General features: G+C 37.6%; 3 protein-coding genes and 1 non-coding gene across 5 annotated transcripts in view; 1 reads left to right on the top strand and 3 right to left on the bottom strand.

Moving 5' to 3' along the window:
- Window positions 1-3,220, bottom strand: part of utp20 (UTP20 small subunit processome component) — a 32,415-nt gene extending 29,195 nt beyond the window's left edge. Inside the window, exons 1-7 of the mRNA XM_060890100.1 lie at window positions 3,050-3,220; window positions 2,728-2,808; window positions 2,581-2,647; window positions 2,192-2,324; window positions 1,318-1,506; window positions 1,156-1,237; window positions 943-1,080 (exon numbers count right to left, since the gene is read on the bottom strand). Coding sequence (XP_060746083.1) covers window positions 943-1,080; window positions 1,156-1,237; window positions 1,318-1,506; window positions 2,192-2,324; window positions 2,581-2,647; window positions 2,728-2,808; window positions 3,050-3,100 — 741 coding nt within the window. The 5' untranslated portion in view covers window positions 3,101-3,220. The remainder of the gene's footprint in view (window positions 1-942; window positions 1,081-1,155; window positions 1,238-1,317; window positions 1,507-2,191; window positions 2,325-2,580; window positions 2,648-2,727; window positions 2,809-3,049) is intronic.
- A 1,212-nt stretch (window positions 3,221-4,432) lies between these two features.
- slc5a8 (solute carrier family 5 member 8) lies at window positions 4,433-11,681 on the top strand. The gene is made up of 15 exons (XM_060889223.1): window positions 4,433-4,786; window positions 4,993-5,058; window positions 5,169-5,220; window positions 6,210-6,277; window positions 6,361-6,515; window positions 7,643-7,783; window positions 7,877-8,006; window positions 8,124-8,212; window positions 8,531-8,640; window positions 8,750-8,817; window positions 8,906-8,992; window positions 9,661-9,878; window positions 10,797-10,900; window positions 10,981-11,076; window positions 11,166-11,681. The coding sequence occupies exons 1-15, from the start codon at window positions 4,433-4,435 to the stop codon at window positions 11,279-11,281; spliced, it is 1,854 nt and encodes a 617-aa protein (XP_060745206.1). The 3' UTR covers window positions 11,282-11,681.
- A 979-nt stretch (window positions 11,682-12,660) lies between these two features.
- lyrm5a (LYR motif containing 5a) lies at window positions 12,661-14,510 on the bottom strand. Of its 2 annotated transcripts, none has more exons than XM_060890026.1 (3): window positions 14,451-14,510; window positions 13,417-13,506; window positions 12,661-13,255 (listed from the first exon to the last, which is right to left on the bottom strand). In XM_060890026.1, the coding sequence occupies exons 2-3, from the start codon at window positions 13,459-13,461 to the stop codon at window positions 13,043-13,045; spliced, it is 258 nt and encodes an 85-aa protein (XP_060746009.1). In that variant the 5' UTR covers window positions 13,462-13,506; window positions 14,451-14,510; the 3' UTR covers window positions 12,661-13,042. The 2 variants fall into 2 exon arrangements, with proteins under 2 accessions (XP_060746009.1, XP_060746010.1); XM_060890027.1 differs by having other exon boundaries at window positions 13,417-13,490; window positions 14,450-14,508.
- Window positions 14,511-14,879: 369 nt separating this feature from the next.
- On the bottom strand, window positions 14,880-14,951 carry trnaa-ugc (transfer RNA alanine (anticodon UGC)). Its single transcript has one exon. It is a non-coding gene; the product is annotated as a tRNA-Ala (tRNA).
- Window positions 14,952-17,168: the final 2,217 nt, after the last annotated feature.

Here is a 17,168-nt window from a genome sequence, read left to right as displayed (position 1 = left end):
TAGTTCAAATATGAATTCAGCCTCAATGCTGGGAAAGAACAACACAACGTTATAATAAAGTGCTTACAGATAGAACACTGCAGTTGGTTGTGATGTTTTAGAAGAATAAGCCTTTATTTGTCACGTATAAATTACAGCACAGTGAAATTCTTTCTTCACATATCCCAACATTGGAGGTTAGGGTCTGAGCGCAGGATCAGCCATGATACAGCACGCTTAGTGCAGCGAGGGTTAGGGGCCTTTCTCAAGGGAACGACAGTGACAGCTTGGTAGCGTCGGGCTTTAAACCCTGATCCCCGACCCAGAGCCTTAACCGCTTTAGTCACCACTGTTCAGTATGTTCATTTTACTTGTTAAATATAGAAACATAGCTATTTGTGTAATCATAGCTTCACGCATCATTTCAATTATTTTATTCATTTACATGTATCTGTCCTGTATTGTATTGTTATTGTGTTTGCACAAGGTTGCACATATACACTTTATGCCAATGGGTTAATTCTTATTTACTTTCTAGTCCTCAGTTGTGTTGTTTTATGTAGCATCAGGATCCTGTATAAACCTTCTTTTATTTCACTGTTGTTGAAATGACACTAAAGTTTTTTAACTGGACTAAAAGTGGTTATCAGAGAAAAACACCAACATAGAAGAACGACGATGCATTAAATCTTCCTAAATTCCAATATGACAGTATAACATGCAGTGAAATGCTTTTTACGAATGTGTATGTTATTAAAATAATTTTACATGGAATTTAAAAAAGTGAAGTAAAATAAAAAAATAAAATGAGCCGTAAACTAAATGGAATTAGCTTTACAGGGAAAAATAAACAGACAAAATATAGAATAATATAGCATATGAATGCAGTACAATGATTGGTGTTACAGATATGAATATTGTGATATGAATACAGTATTAAAAAAAGTATCTATATCAACTCACTGTATTGGTGCACGAGTGGAACATATTGCAGACTCCTTTGCACATCTCAAAGATGAGCTGCCCGACTCCCTTTGCCTTCTGAGAACATTGCTCCAGGTCCATAAACATCAGCGTGAATAGGCTGTCAAAATCTGAAACCTGACAAACACAGAATTAGTGACCTGTCGTAGAATCACCACTAATTAACTGTATGTTACTTGTAAAGTCTCTTACCTTTCTCATTAAAAAGGAAAAACTCTCAGCTGCAAAGTTACGGATGTGCTCTTTCTTGTGTGCCAGAAGCTTACTGTAAAGACTGAGGAGAGACAGTGTAAACAATATAACAAAAAAAAAAGACTGCAAATAGTCATTCAGCTTCTTTGCTCTTTCACTCACCTGTACATCTTGTTTATATCCTTCACCATTAGCCTCCATAAATACTTATAGAGGTAGGAGAGGCAGGTGAAAGCCCACTCCAGCACCTCAGTATTCTGGGTCTCGAGCAATGAGGTGATGATGATGAAGAAGTCAGGAAAGTGAGGGTAAAAGTCTGTCTGAAGGTCACGTGCAAACTGCACCACAAGACTATGAAAAAAGAGGCAGAGTATTTATGCTTTATCTCCTCACACTGCTTCATGTTGTTGGTATATCCCTTTTTTGGTCTATTGGTTTTTGGTTCAGTGACTATTATAGTCAATCACTGAGACACACTGAGACAATTTCACGTTTTATTTGAAAGACCACGTGTTAAGCATGTAGCTGTATGCTGCATGCTACAGAGCAAGTTATTTGCAAAATGTTTTTTGTTGTTTTTTTCCATCTTTAAAAGGAGTCTCGTGTCAATAATCACATTCTCTCACTAACTTGAAGAGAGAGAGACAGACAAGAGACGCTGTTGAGGAAACAACTTTTCTTATCAGATCAGTTCATGGACGTTACACAACATTAAATATACAAATTTGTTGTGCCAAACAAAAAAAAAACCATAGCATTACAGATTGTGTCCTTCCCTGAAACGCTTTATGGTGGTAATAGATCAAAGTCTAGCCGTATTATGCTAACCCTGATCCTAAAACTCCATGTTCCAAAGAGAATACAACTTTAATTACTTTTAAAAAGCATACATTATAGCCACAATGCATTTCATAAATTTTTCCCTTCTACTTCATTACTGTCCTATCTGAGAATAATAAGAAAACTTGGGCAGTAACCCAAACTAGCAGTCTGTGGTAGAGAAGCTTAACTATTCGATAGTAACGGTGAAGCTTACTCCAGAAGTGGTTGGTTAGCTAGGCTGTTCTTCACAGACAGATGAGTCTTCAGACTTTCCACTATGGCATTTTGGTGGAACACCAACATGTGGAACGACTGACTCTTGTGGAAAACCTCCTTTGAAAAGGCAGCTGCAAGGCAAAAGCGTGCAATTATTCCCAACACGTTATAGGAAGTTTATTTGTCATGTGCACAAAATCTGTTTTAGGTTGACATGCTTGTACTCTACAGCAGTGCAATAAAAACGATACATACATCCGATAAAAGATGGAGAGGAGAGAGACGAGGAAAGGGATTATTTACAAATACTTTATATAGTCAATAAGGACGGGTAACATGACAAAGAAATCCAAACCAAAATCAAATCACAAAAAAGATTTCACTTACTGAAGTGATCTGTCTGGTTCAGGTCCCTCCATTTTCTTAAACCTTCAAAAAAGTAGGTTTCTACCTCCTAATAGGAAGAAATAGGCTTCAGATCAACACAAAACTCCTTAAAAGTGACTGTGTATTAAACCCTACAGTTAAACCCACCTCATTGTAACTCCCTGTCCGATCAATCCGATGGATCACATCGATGTTCACATTTGCAAGTCTTTCGGAAAATGTGAGGAACTGTATCCATATAAAGAAAACATGGTATAAATACAGTAGCTGTATAGCAGTGAGCTAATGAATTACATCATATAACAACTTAACTATTTCATTACACGGCAAACATGCATTGTTAAAAAATGTATTGATCCTAAACTTAAACAATCGTTTCTCTTTACACGGTGTTTATGTCATCAAGCTTTACTCATGCTGTTCTGCACTCAGTAGCTTTATGCTAGCTGCTGTTCTGACTTAAACTTACCCTGTAAGTGTTTTCTGATTTGTGAGACAAAGGTTTGGCCTTTAGCTTCATTTTCTAGACTGTTTTGAGCGAATAGAAGATTAGGAGAAAAAACGCAGTATGTTAAAAAACAGTACTTTTCATGTTTGGTAAGAAAACTGTTACTACACACGCCGTGTCAGGGCGCAGCCATTTTGGATGAACCAGCGTTAGAAATATGCTTCAAAATAAAGGTCCTCGTTTAGTGTTTTTTTCTTTACAAAATGTCTCATTTATATATGTGAACACATTTTCAAAAATAAACACATTTTCATTTACACTACAATGTTTTTTTTTAACAAAAAGTTTTTTAACGTATCCTACTTAAAGAAATAAACTAAAGAAATAAAATAAAGAAATTTTAGACTAAAATTTATATGCTAAAATTTATTATAACTTAAAGTTATACACTAAGTAGATAGCAATAAATTGTTCTGCGCCCAAAACAGTGCGTTATAATATGTTCTTTTAATTGTGTTCCGCAGCCCTGTGATGCAGCATGAGCAGCAGTTTGAGATCCAGTGGTTAGTCTCAGACATGTTGCACCACTCTCCCTGTTTGGTATTTGTTCTGTAATCGGGAGAACTAGTTAACTATTTTGGGAGGAAATAGGGTATAAAAAGGGTGAAATAAAATCAAGTCACACTCAATCAACACCCACTAACACAGCACTGTCAGAACGACTCACAGCAGCTCAAGTACTTCTAGGGGTCCGGACAGCTGAGTCACCGACGCTTGAAGACCTACTTCTTCATGAAATACTTGAACGAGCACTTTCTTTGAAAACTTTGAACAGTGTTTTAGGCCCATGGTAGCAATAGATTGCTCTGTGCCCAAAACAGGTTCTTATTTTACAGACCCAGAGTTTATATCCAATGATAGAGACTTAAAATAATTTTTTTATGTCACTCTGCTTAAGAGCATCTGCCAAATGCTGTAAATGTAAATGTACTTCAGATTGTAGGTTAGGCTTTTGTCCCCTAACTCACATAATTTTTATTAAAAATGATTTTAATAAATGTATGTTTAATAAACAGTAGCAATAATTCGGAGGTTGATTCTGTGGAAGGCTGAACACACGAAATATGTATGGAATGCCAAGCACTGAGCAAAGCAGAGGGAGGGCTAATGGCAGGTTCAGAAATAATAAGAGCCCTCGAGTGAAGGAGATGTAGAGAGTTGTGCTTTCTGTCCAGGGAAGCATGTCTTATTCTCACTAATACAAAGATATGCTCAGAGCACTAATTCCTCTGCTACTATTACTTATCATTTATGCTTAATAAATACTCATATTTACTGGTGGTATACACACAGACTCTATACTGCTATATATCTCACTTTTATATCACTTTGCATCACAACATAATGGAGACCAAGGAGAATCCAGCATCATCCTTCAGTACTTGGGACTATGTGGTTTTTGCCCTCATGCTGGTCATCTCAGCAGCTATCGGTGTTTATTATGCTTTCGCCCAGCGCCAACAGCAGACCATCAGGGATTTTCTGGTGGGTGGCCAGAGTATGACAGCTGTACCCATTGCTCTGTCACTGACGGCCAGCTTCATGTCAGCTATCACGGTGTTGGCAACACCAGTGGAGGTCTACTGTAATGGAGCTATCTTTGTTTTAAGCTGCTTAGGCTTTGTCCTGATGGTGGCCATCAGCTCAGAGGTCTTCCTTCCTATCTTCTATAGGCTAGGAATAACAAGCACGTATGAGGTAAGGTACTTCTTGGCTCAGCCACTTGGCTGGGTTTTTTGTCATCGCAGAAGATTTCTTTTAAAATCTTATTCTGCAGGTCGTAACTTTGAAGACCCCATTTTGCTTCATTTCATTATTTCCTTTGTTTTATTAAAATGATAGAAAAAATATATTATTTTAGCACAGATATCTATAGTATTCATTATGATGCTGTTTTTCTGCAGTACCTGGAGTTGCGGTTCAACAAAGTGGTTAGGCTGTTTGGGACAGTGCTGTTCATCATTCAGACAGTGAACCATTTTACTGCAAAACTATATCTTATAACGCAAAATGACTTTTTCATTTTTTTTGACTCTGAATACACAGTTTGTAAATAATGTTCTTTTTTCTCATTCCTCAGTTAATGTACACTGGAGTGGTTATCTATGCACCAGCTTTGGCTCTAAACCAAGGTAAGCCTTAACAACTCCTTAGCAGCATACTGTACATACTGTTTAAACATGACGTTAACCCAGTTATAGGATTAATAAATCATCTACTCTTTCATTATGGGCTAATGAATTGCCCAGTGTAAGCTGATAACATTATTTACATTTGCATTGGGGTGCTAATGAACTAAAACTCAGACAAAATATAAAGTATTCTACAAAAATATTTTTAACAACAACAACAAAAAAAGAAGAAAAAAATTCTACTCTTTTGGAGAAGCAAAATCAAATGTTTTGAGCATTTTTACAAGAAAGAGAGAGCTGGTGAGTTTAGTAACTATTAAAGTATTGGGAAATCTCCTTTTCTAAGCTAAAACCTGGAAATTTTTCATGTGACTGAGTCAACCAACCAACTGAACCAAATCCCACTGAGCACCTTTCATACGCTAAGGAAAAAACTAGCCTCAAGCAGTGCCAGTCTGCCAGAAAGATACTCAATACCTGGTGGTGTGTATGAGTCACAGACTTTAAGCAGTCAGTGCAAGCAATGGATGAGCAACAAATTAATAAACATGACTTAAATTGCATCATTTATTGAACAAACTAATGCTACTGTATGTCCCAAACGTAATTGTGCCTTGAAATGTCAGGGCTGTACATAAAAAATGATGCAATGTCTACATGGTAAAACTTCAATGTATTTAAACAAATATACTTTATTTAGAATCTGAGAATGTGCACCACATGAGCATTGTTTAAGTACACATTTAAAACTGTGGCGTAAAGAGGCAACTAAAAAATAGATGCCTTTTTTCCAAACATTATGGAAGCCACTGTAACTGTTTAATAAATTAATAATGAATGTGTTGTGTACACAATGTTGCATAATCTTAAGAGTTTTGTCAGTGAACACAGGTGCACAGAAGAATTAATGCATAGTGAGGCATGTACTGTACATTAGGCAAAGTGCACATAAAAAAAACTTTAAAAAAAACATTTTAACTTTCTCTTAGTGACAGGAATAAGTCTGTGGGGAGCTTTGATATCAACTGGAGTGGTTTGTACCTTCTACTGCACCTTGGTAAGTTTTAATCAAATAAAAAAACCAAGCTAAGCTTTAGTTTATCGTATTAATGCTATTTAACTAACACCACACTCCTGCAGGGGGGATTAAAGGCTGTGGTGTGGACCGACGTGTTCCAGATGATCATCATGCTGGCTGGGTTCCTGGCTGTCATTGTCCAATCAGTGCTTCTACAGGGCGGGGTCTCTGTCATCTTCAAGGACTCTGCTGATGGTGGACGACTCAACATATGGGAGTGAGTTAACTGTACACAGTTACAAAGCAAGTAAAGCAATGAATCAAAAAGTATTAATCAGGCAAATGCTTACATTATTAGAGAACACTCTAGATTAAACACTCTAGATGTTATTAGGCATATTATGTCTTATCCTCCCTCACCTTTAGCCCTGGAGCACCCTAAGGTTGTGTCCTGAACACACTACTGTACTCATTGTACACTTATGATTGTGTGTGCACTTCCAACTCTACCGCTATTGTCAAGACGACACTATTGTGTTGGTCCTGATCTCTGACAAGGATATGAAGGCCTACCTGGAGGAGTTTAAAAGCCTGGGGAACTGTTTCCACCACCTTAGGATCAACAGTTCCCCTGTAGAGAGAGTGGACAATTTCCAATAACTTGGTGTTCACATCACACAGAACCTGTCATGGCAGTGTCACATCAACACTCTGGTGAGGAACACCTTTACCTTAAGAGATTTTAAACTGCCCTCTAAGGTGCTAAAGAACGGTTTAGCATTGAGAGAATCCTGACACAAAGAGCTTTTCATCCACACTGAGCTCTGTAACCTACAGTTTATGTGCAGCAAGCAGTGCTGGACCAAGACCATAAAGAAAGTGTAGGACCTCAGCCATCTGAACAATGGGTTGCAGTCACAGAGAGAATGAGGAGGAGCTTCTTTTCACACATAGGACAAGAGCTTGGACTTGCCTGCACAACATGTTCTACCTTAACCTGATTTTGTGCAGCATATATTACATATCTTACATTAACAGCTGCACACAGCTGCATGCATATGCACTGTATCTGAATTAGAGTCATACTGTATCTGCCATTTTTTCCATTTCCTACTTGTATCTGTAAGTTCATACCTGTAGAGACTGTTACAGAAATATCTCCTCACAGAAAATAATCAACACCAGATCAGCAAGTTACAATAGGAGCTACTGTTATAGAAAATTAACCAACAGCAAAAACACTTAGGGCTTTGCATCAGGATAAAGACAGACGATGTCAGTTTCAGCTGCCATCCATAAAAATGCAAAAGGTACACTATGAATGAACTGTATGTCTCTGTGACAATAAGAACGTTAATGCTGTAGTGCAGAAATACTTTGATTTTCTTCATCTCTCTGTCTCAGCTTTGATCCCAGCCCTCTGAGGAGGCACACATTCTGGACCATCCTCATCGGCACTACATTTATCTGGACCAGTATGTATGGTATTAATCAAGCTCAGGTGCAGAGATATGTGTCCTGCAAGACTCTTCTCCATGCCAAAATGTGAGCACTTCATGAGAAGACACACTCTTTAAGTTTCAAGTGCCATATAAAGACAAAAGATACGCTGTAAATTAACTGTTTGTCTCTTTGTAGGTCACTGTATATAAACTTGGTGTCACTCTGGGCCATTCTTCTGTCTTCAGGATTTTGTGGTTTGTGTTTGTATTCATTTTATAAGAACTGTGATCCATGGACAGCAAAAATGGTGTCTGCTCCGGACCAGGTAAGTACTATATATATATATATGTATATATGTATAGTACAGATAGTACTACAGATTATATATATGCACCATATACTCCAATATTGTTTCCTAAAACCTGTCATGTGATGTTGAAAGCTCATGCCGTACCTGGTAATGGACATCCTGGGGGACTTCCCTGGCATTCCTGGCCTGTTTGTGGCAGCAGCGTACAGTGGCACACTGAGGTCTGATCAATGTAGTATATACATTATACTTACAAGTTTGCTGTAACGTGATGCAAAAATGTGATGTAAACATTGTATCATAACTATTAACCAGTGCTAGAAACATAAGAAGGTTTATGCCAACAGACCTGAAATAACTTCATGAACTTAAACAGTAGGATATGTGTCGGTTGAAAACACACAAAACTTTAAATTAAAAAAACATCCAATATTTTTATGGCAGAATCTAGATATAAAATTTTACTCATCAAAACAAGCACTGGATGTCTAAAATAATAATGCTAATTTCTGTGTTTATGTGCGTGTTGCATATAACAGCACAGTCTCGTCCAGTGTAAACGCTCTAGCTGCAGTGACAATTGCAGATCTGATTGGACCATACTTCAGCTTGTCACAGCAACATCTTTCCTGGGCATCAAAAGGACTGAGTGAGAAGTTTAGTTTTACATGACAATGTGTAGAAGCTGTAAGTCGTAGTGTTGTACACTAGATTTGTTGTTAAAAGCTATATTTTACTGCCATATGTAACTGGTGCAGGTGTGTTCTATGGAATAGCATGCATTGGGCTGGCTGGTGTTGCATCTTTGATGGGAGGATTGTTACAGGTAACAATCAAGAGACAGGCACTACACATACAACACATGTATATGGCATGTTAGACATTTTGAGATTTATCTCTGCTTTACTTTCCAGACAACTATCAGTGTTCTTGGTGCTCTTGGTGGACCTCTGTTGGGCCTTTTCTCTTTAGGCATCCTGTTTCCTTCTGCTAATTCCAATGTCAGTATGATGATTCACATCTAGATGTTCAGCATATGATCCTAAAAGAATGTATAAAAACAAGAGTGTTAGCTTTGCTACATACAAGAGGAAACATGGGCAAAAAAAACCTCAGAAGATAAATGAAAAACAATAAAGGTGATAACCAAACCCTGATTAAATCAAATAAAGATTTTTTTAGAAGGCAAACAGATTAGCGAGTGTCGGATTGTTCTCCGAGGAAGGACACGTGTTTTGTAGCTTGCTCCTTTATGCTACGGCAGGTGGCGTTCTCAATGACACTCACACGTGAGAATTTTCCTGTTATTATAATTCCATTGTTTTGTTATTCTTGCTTTTACTCTTTTGATTCCTTTGTTGAGATGGTTTGAGATTATAATTGTGATTATAATCGATTATAATCGATTAGCCATTATAATTGTGAAAGAAGAAATAAATATATAAGTGGACTAAAACATGACAGTACATGCTGTTACAGGACAATTATTAATGATAAGGAGGTGTGATGAGGCCTGTCATAATACAGAATAACTGTTACCACCTGAAGTGACACAACAATTTGTCAAAGATTACAGTTTTATATAAGTTCTTGTGATTTGTCACAATATCAGATCCATGTTGTTAGCAGTGCTGTGTTGAATTGTGATATTATTACACGTATGTTTCAGGGAGGCTTGGCTGGACTGCTCAGCGGATTAATCGTGTCACTCTGGGTTTGTGTCGGAGCTCAGATCTACAAGCCTTTAGCAGAGAACATCAGGCCTCTTTCTTTACAGACACACGGTTGCAACATCACCACAGATGAAAATTACGTACTGAACTGGACAAGCTACTCAACACAGGCAAGCTATGTCACTTCAGCTGAGCAGCACAAAGCTATGGACAGGTGTGAAGCTTTTTACATAACGATTTGGTGTAATTATGGGTTAATATTATTGTTTGGGATCTTTGACTTTATGAATTGAATTATTAGCAGTTTGAGTGACTGCACAACTGCACAATTAAATACCAAATATAGTCTATATAGTTGCTGTCACCTAAAATCCTTTATAGTTTTCCTTTTTAAATTTCTGTTTATTTAAATTCTAGTTTTTTCTGTCATGGACAGTTGGAAAAAGCACTGTGCTGTGTATAGTTGTGTGCCTGAGACCAATAAGATATGAATTTTGTCTGTAGTATAACACTTGGATACTGGTCCTGGGTGTTTGTTTGTACTTCATTACACTTGTGTGTCATAAGAGGAGGCTGAGATGGATTCAGTTGCAGTTGAGAGTGTCTTTTAATGAAATAGCTGACAGATGAATCCAAAAACATAAAGCAAGGTCATGAGGCACAGAGAGAACTACAAGGGTTTATAAAGCACAAACATCAAAGTAATGAAAGTATCAAAGTACAAACCTGAACAGAGAACAAAGTCATTTTAATCAGATGAATTCACAAGCTGAGCATTTAATTTGCAGTGATAGTGTGTGTGAAACCCGAGGTAGTTCGGATAAGCGGTAGAAAATGAGTGAGTGAGTGTGTGAGTGAGTGAGTGAGAGTGTGTGTGAATGTCCAGTAATGATTTGTGACAGGTGTGATGGTTTAGAGGTCAGGTGACCGTGAGTGTGTACCATGTGTGTAGGCTGCAGTATATTCTTGGAAACCCTGACTACGATGTACTGACATTGTGGCAATTTACACCTTGTTATTGGATAACTCAGTGAATAAATATATTTAAAAGATTCTAAAATTGACAGCTGTACTAAAATTCTAAAATTCTAAAAAACTAAAATTCACTTACGTGCGTATCTTGTTTCTTCAGGCCTTTGCTGGCTGATTACTGGTACTCACTCTCTTACATGTATTTCTGCCCACTGGGAACTCTAGTTTGCATAGTTATCGGGCAGACTGTGAGTTTGTTCTCAGGTAAGCTGTATTCAATTCTACAAAAGAAAACAGTGTCTTATACTGCAATGTATAACCTTTTTTTCATATTTTCTGTGTAGGGGGTAGAAGATTAAAACTAGAACCAGGCCTGACATTAATGAAGGAGGATTTAACTTGCTATAAGATCTACAAATTACTAAAGCAGGTAAGTATAAGCAGTTTTATTTTTGCATAAATGTAATTATTATTATTGCAGTGTTTCTACAATACAATTTTGGCCCATTTTCATTTTTTTAGGCCACAGGAAATACAGATAGACTTGACATGGTTACAGAGAAAGAGAAATCTGGCAGAACCAACCTTGCATTTTGTGATGTGGAGCTGGATATCACAAAAACTCAAACACACAGATCTGTATAGGATATTTTTAGTTGTCTTTAAACTCATCTTCTTTGCACTCATCCTGCAAGCTTTCATATCTTTTCATACACCTTTTATTTGCAAGCTTGTGTATCTGTCACAATTCTACCACTGGCCCTGACAGACAATTTCCCGTTGAATCTGAAACCCAGTATGTATGAGAACTAAACTGAAATTCTCCACTCAACGCTGACACTCAACACGTATCTTTTGACTAGGCAAAAAAAAAAATAATAATACTATTCTCCCAACATATCTTCAAGTGACTCTATTTTCTTTCAGCGTAGCAGGACGACGCTGCAGATAGGTGTGAATGTCTTTTTGCATAATGATTTGTAGTATATAATAAACATTATTGTTGCAAGCCAGGGTTCAGAGTGTTGAGCAAACCCTGATGTTTCTCTGTATTTCTCTGCACTTATGGCATTATTTTAGACCTGGTTATGTATCTACAGTACTCAGTGAATAAATATTAGGAAAATCCTATACATTTAAAACCTCCTGTAAATGTAAACAGGAACCAGGCCTTATATTAGTAAAGGAGGATTTAAACTGATACAAGAGCTACAAAATAGTAAAGTAGAAGGTAAGTGTGAGCTGTTTAATTAACAAGTATTTTTAGTTCATCTTCTCTATGCTTGTTAGTAAAGTGGGCCAAAAGTATGGCTTGTGTTTACCACTGTCCCTGATGCACATCTTCACATAAAATATAAAGATCTATATCGACAAGAACTAACTGAACTCTCAACTGAAGTTCTTCTATGTGGTCAAAATGCAGACATCCAAACTGGCTAACATTTATTCAGAGTAACATTTATTATTTCAGTGTGAATCTTCTGGACTCCACAAATCCAACCCAGTGGTAATTTGAAGGAAAACAGAGCCGACGAGCTGAGCTTGTTTATCCAAACAGGAAGCAGAGTAATGTCTGAAAATAAATTGTAATAGAAATAAAAATGCGTTCATTTTGGTAGCTTAAAGATTTTACTTTAATCATCTCTATGCTAGAAAAAATGAAGCTATTTTATCTTGAAAATTGATAAAGAATACTGAAAACTTAAGTTCTGACCACCCATTTAGCAGTGAGTCAACATAAAGTCTTCACCCATCAACATAAAACTGTCAGTCTTCAGCCTTTCCTGAATATTAACTCTACTATAACCCAACATCACTAAACATTCATTACAATGCTGTACATCACTATTCCCACAAACTTGCTATTTCTTTCTAATTGCATATGTATTGTTTCCAAATCTGAGTTTAAGATGATTTTATTAATAGGACACAATTTCAGATCTCTCCTCTAGGCGATGTATGTGAAAATTGATCTTAGATATGAAAATAACATGATATATATCAAATAAACAAAACACATAAAGTCTATGCCTAATCTATTTATTTATTGTCGCATTCACTCTTATCAAATATCACATATAAAGTGTTATTTACAAATCAGTGCCAGTTGAGAATAGTCTTTGTTCATATCAGGATAATTTCTCTTCATATGGTGGTAATGCTTTTTGTTGTTGTTTTTTTCACCCAAGTGGCATTTTGCACATTGTGATCTGTACAATGGATACCAATACTGCATCAACAACACTGTATATTCATCTTAAAATAGAAAAAGGATAAGCCTGAAATAATTTTTGCTTTTTAGTTGATAGTTGATGCTTTTTGTCAACACAATGAAACATCATAATAATGTTTATAAATGCTTTATCCACTATATAGGATTTGGCCAATTGTACAGACATGATGGCCTCAGTGTTCTGGGTCATAATAGCGTTTCTTCATGGTTCTGTATTTTCGGAGGAAATAAAGAGCCTCAAGTTCCTTAATCACAAATTCCCCTCTATCAATAAGCTTTCGAATCTTCTCAGGGTCCGTGACATCTCTGTTCTTCATAAAAGCTGCTTTTAGCCGCTCCCTGAAGTAAACTGTGCCTTTTGGGTATTCTCTTCCAAGAAAGAGAAGCTTTAAAACAAAACAAAAATAATAAATAATAGTATACATTTTTGCCTGAAAATGTAATGTTACAGCTGATTCCAACATTCCAGTAAATGCAAAGGTACACAGACATTCCATATTCATGATGAAAAACTGCAGATAATTTGTAAATGCAAAAGTTTTCTCACATTCTTGTACAATCTGATAACTTCTCCTCTAAGTGGATTGCTCATCTTGTCCTTTTTCCAAAGCACTATTTAACCTTTTGCAGAAAAGACAAGATCAACAAAAATAAATTATTATAAACTGTCATTCATAAGGCACAGTATTATGGTATCATTGACTGTCATCCCGTCAAAAAATAGGAAAACTGAGGTTTCAAAGAATATACTTGTACAGATCTACTTAATTAATATGGAAACAATATTTACATTACATTCTGAACCTGTGCCCGGCTGTCAGCCAGGGATCAAGCAGTGGAAGTATCCGGTTCAACACATGCAGTGGTACATCCACTGTCTGCCTAAAGCGTGTCTAAAACCTTGCTTTCCAAGTGTACTTTTCTCGCCGTTCATTTTGTTTTGTTTGCACAGTTACACTGGAGTGCAGAGATGAAGAGGCTTGTGTTTAAATGCCATGATTATCTTCTAACTCAGGTGGCCAGACTGATGTTGATGAAGCTCATTGTTCTTACTGTAGCCTTATAAATTCATACATATTTGCCTATATTTTTTATGTACTAAAATATTAATGAAATAATGATGTGTGGTAAACCTTGAGAAAGGCACAGGGTCATTTCAGTGTAACTGGGGTGATGTATTTAAATTTAAAATTTAAGATTTCAAAGTGATATAACTTTATTTGCGGTTGAGAAGAAGAAGAAGAAGAAGAAGAAGAAGAAGAAGAAGAAGAGGAGAAGGAAGAAGAAATATAGCTAAAATATAGCTATTGTTACATCCATAATATTATAATAAATACTAAAAATAGTATTCATCAAATACCAGCTAGACAATAGTGTGCATATGGAGTGTGCTGTGCTTCTATACTATGTATTTTTAACAAACTACGGCAAGCAGGAGGCTCAGAATATACAAAACGCAAAATAAACGAATTAACAGGACATGAACTACAACTTTAATCAAAGTAATGGCGTATATGGGTTGTGTGTTCGACCTATTTGTCTCTGTAAATATCTGGTTTTCAGAGCTCGTAAAGACTCACCGTCATTTCAAGATCATATCAGAAGGTTAGTAACAACAGTGGATCGCTCACTAGTCACGTGACTAAGGCGGTGCACGGCGGTTATTCAAAATAAAAGCTCAGAAATCCCGACAAAGATTGTTTATTATTAATTGCACAGTCTATATACTGTTTAGGACATTACATCGCATAGAAAAAAACAATTAACTGTATCGATGTGTCGTTACAAACCTAGTTATATTTTTTAATTGTGCAGTTATTTTTTAAATATGCTTTTTAGAATTTTTAGAAATGGAAAGAAAACTGTGAAAGTGATCATCTATCAGGACAGTGAATGTCATCCAGATCACGCAAGACATTTTCTCATTAAGTGTATGTTTATTTATTTCTGTGCTGTTGTCAGTTTTTATTTGGACTTTAATAAAGTGCTCCTTTAAAAAGCCATCTTTGCTGGAGATGCCGGGGATTGAACCCGGGGCCTCATACATGCAAAGCATGCGCTCTACCACTGAGCTACATCCCCGCTGTAAAGTGTGCGCTCTACCACTGAGCTACATCCCCTCAGTAAAGTGTGCGCTCTACCGCTGAGCTACATCCCCTCAGTAAAGTGTGCGCTCTACCGCTGAGCTACATCCCCTCAGTAAAGTGTGCGCTCTACCGCTGTGCTACATCCCCTCAGTAAAGTGTGCGCTCTACCGCTGAGCTACATCCCCGCTGTAAAGTGTGCGCTCTACCGCTGAGCTACATCCCCTCAGTAAAGTGTGCGCTCTACCACTGAGCTACATCCCCTCAGTAAGTGTGCGCTCTACCACTGAGCTACATCCCCACAGTAAAGTGTGTGCTCTACCACTGAGCTACATCCCCACTGTAAAGTGTGCGCTCTACCACTGAGCTACATCCCCGCTGTAAAGTGTGCGCTCTACCACTGAGCTACATCCCCTCAGTAAAGTGTGCGCTCTACCACTGAGCTACATCCCCTCAGTAAGTGTGCGCTCTACCACTGAGCTACATCCCCACAGTAAAGTGTGTGCTCTACCACTGAGCTACATCCCCACAGTAAAGTGTGCGCTCTACCACTGAGCTACATCCCCGCTGTAAAGTGTGCACTCTACCACTGAGCTACATCCCCTCAGTAAAGTGTGCGCTCTACCACTGAGCTACATCCCCTCAGTAAGTGTGCGCTCTACCACTGAGCTACATCCCCACAGTAAAGTGTGCGCTCTACCACTGAGCTACATCCCCATTGTAAAGTGTGCGCTCTACCACTGAGCTATATCCCCGCTGTAAAGTGTGCGCTCTACCGCTGTGCTACATCCCCTCAGTAAAGTGTGCCCTCTACCGCTGAGCTACATCCCCGCTGTAAAGTGTGCGCTCTACCGCTGAGCTACATCCCCTCAGTAAAGTGTGCGCTCTACCGCTGAGCTACATCCCTGCTGTAAAGTGTGCGCTCTACCGCTGAGCTACATCCCCTCAGTAAAGTGTGCGCTCTACCGCTGAGCTACATCCCCTCAGTAAAGTGTGCGCTCTACGGCTGAGCTACATCCCCGCTGTAAAGTGTGCGCTCTACCGCTGAGCTACATCCCCGCTGTAAAGTGTGCGCTCTACCGCTGAGCTACATCCCCTCAGTAAAGTGTGCGCTCTACCGCTGAGCTACATCCCCGCTGTAAAGTGTGCGCTCTACCGCTGAGCTACATCCCCTCAGTAAAGTGTGCGCTCTACCGCTGAACTACATCCCTGCTGTAAAGTGTGTGCTCTACCGCTGAGCTACATCCCCTCAGTAAAGTGTGCGCTCTACCGCTGAGCTACATCCCCTCAGTAAAGTGTGCACGTTATGATCAGTTGTTATGTGTTGTTACACGAGAAGCCACTGGTACCTTTTTACTATAGTGAACTTTAAACATGCCTCATTTTGGACAAGCTAACAAGTAAAGCCTAATGTTAAGTGTTACCTTCTCAGTGATTAATATAGTCAGTGTTACCGATTTAATCAATTACTGTATCTGTATGTAAATTGATAAAACCAAAAATCAAATCCTATGCTGCTGCAAGCAGATTTCAATGTAGAATAAATAAATGTTTAAACCATTCAACTGTAACACCACAGTCTTAATCTAAGAACCTAAGCACCTCCACACATATAGATATTAAGATAATTCTGATATTTTGTAAGAACAAGAAATGCACTACATACAAAAACTTGTGTTGGGTGGCAACTCATTAAATTGAAATGATAAAATGTCCACGTTATTATTATTAACTATTATTGTAAGGGGATGTCCATAGGCCTCCATATTCCCCATGTCACTTCTCTACTCCTGAAAAAAAATCTGTTTTAATGATAATCAATAATAATCAATAGATTTAAATAAATGTAAGGCATGGTGGTCACACTTCCACAAAATTTAATTTCAGCTACCTCTACATTTATAACCTCTACTTATGGACTCCTTTGGAGTTAATATAAATTTGTTATGTGAATGTGAAAATATTAGAGATGTCGCAGTGATATGTGACTTTATACAGAGTTTTGAACGTTATGCTTGGAAATATTGCACACATTTTTATGATATGTAGGAAGACTATTTAAAAAAAAAGTCTAATAAATTGACTGAAATTATTGAAATTCATATTGTGTCATATTCATGAATGCTGCTTCTCTAAATGGATGAATCTGATGTACAGATGTGGATAATGCCTGTAAACGTGGATATGTTTTAAAAGTAATTTAATTTCAAATGAA

Source organism: Tachysurus vachellii, chromosome 16, assembly GCF_030014155.1.
Source record: "Tachysurus vachellii isolate PV-2020 chromosome 16, HZAU_Pvac_v1, whole genome shotgun sequence".
NCBI classification, from domain to species: Eukaryota; Metazoa; Chordata; class Actinopteri; order Siluriformes; family Bagridae; genus Tachysurus; species Tachysurus vachellii.
This window is presented reverse-complemented; position numbering and strand designations above follow the sequence as displayed.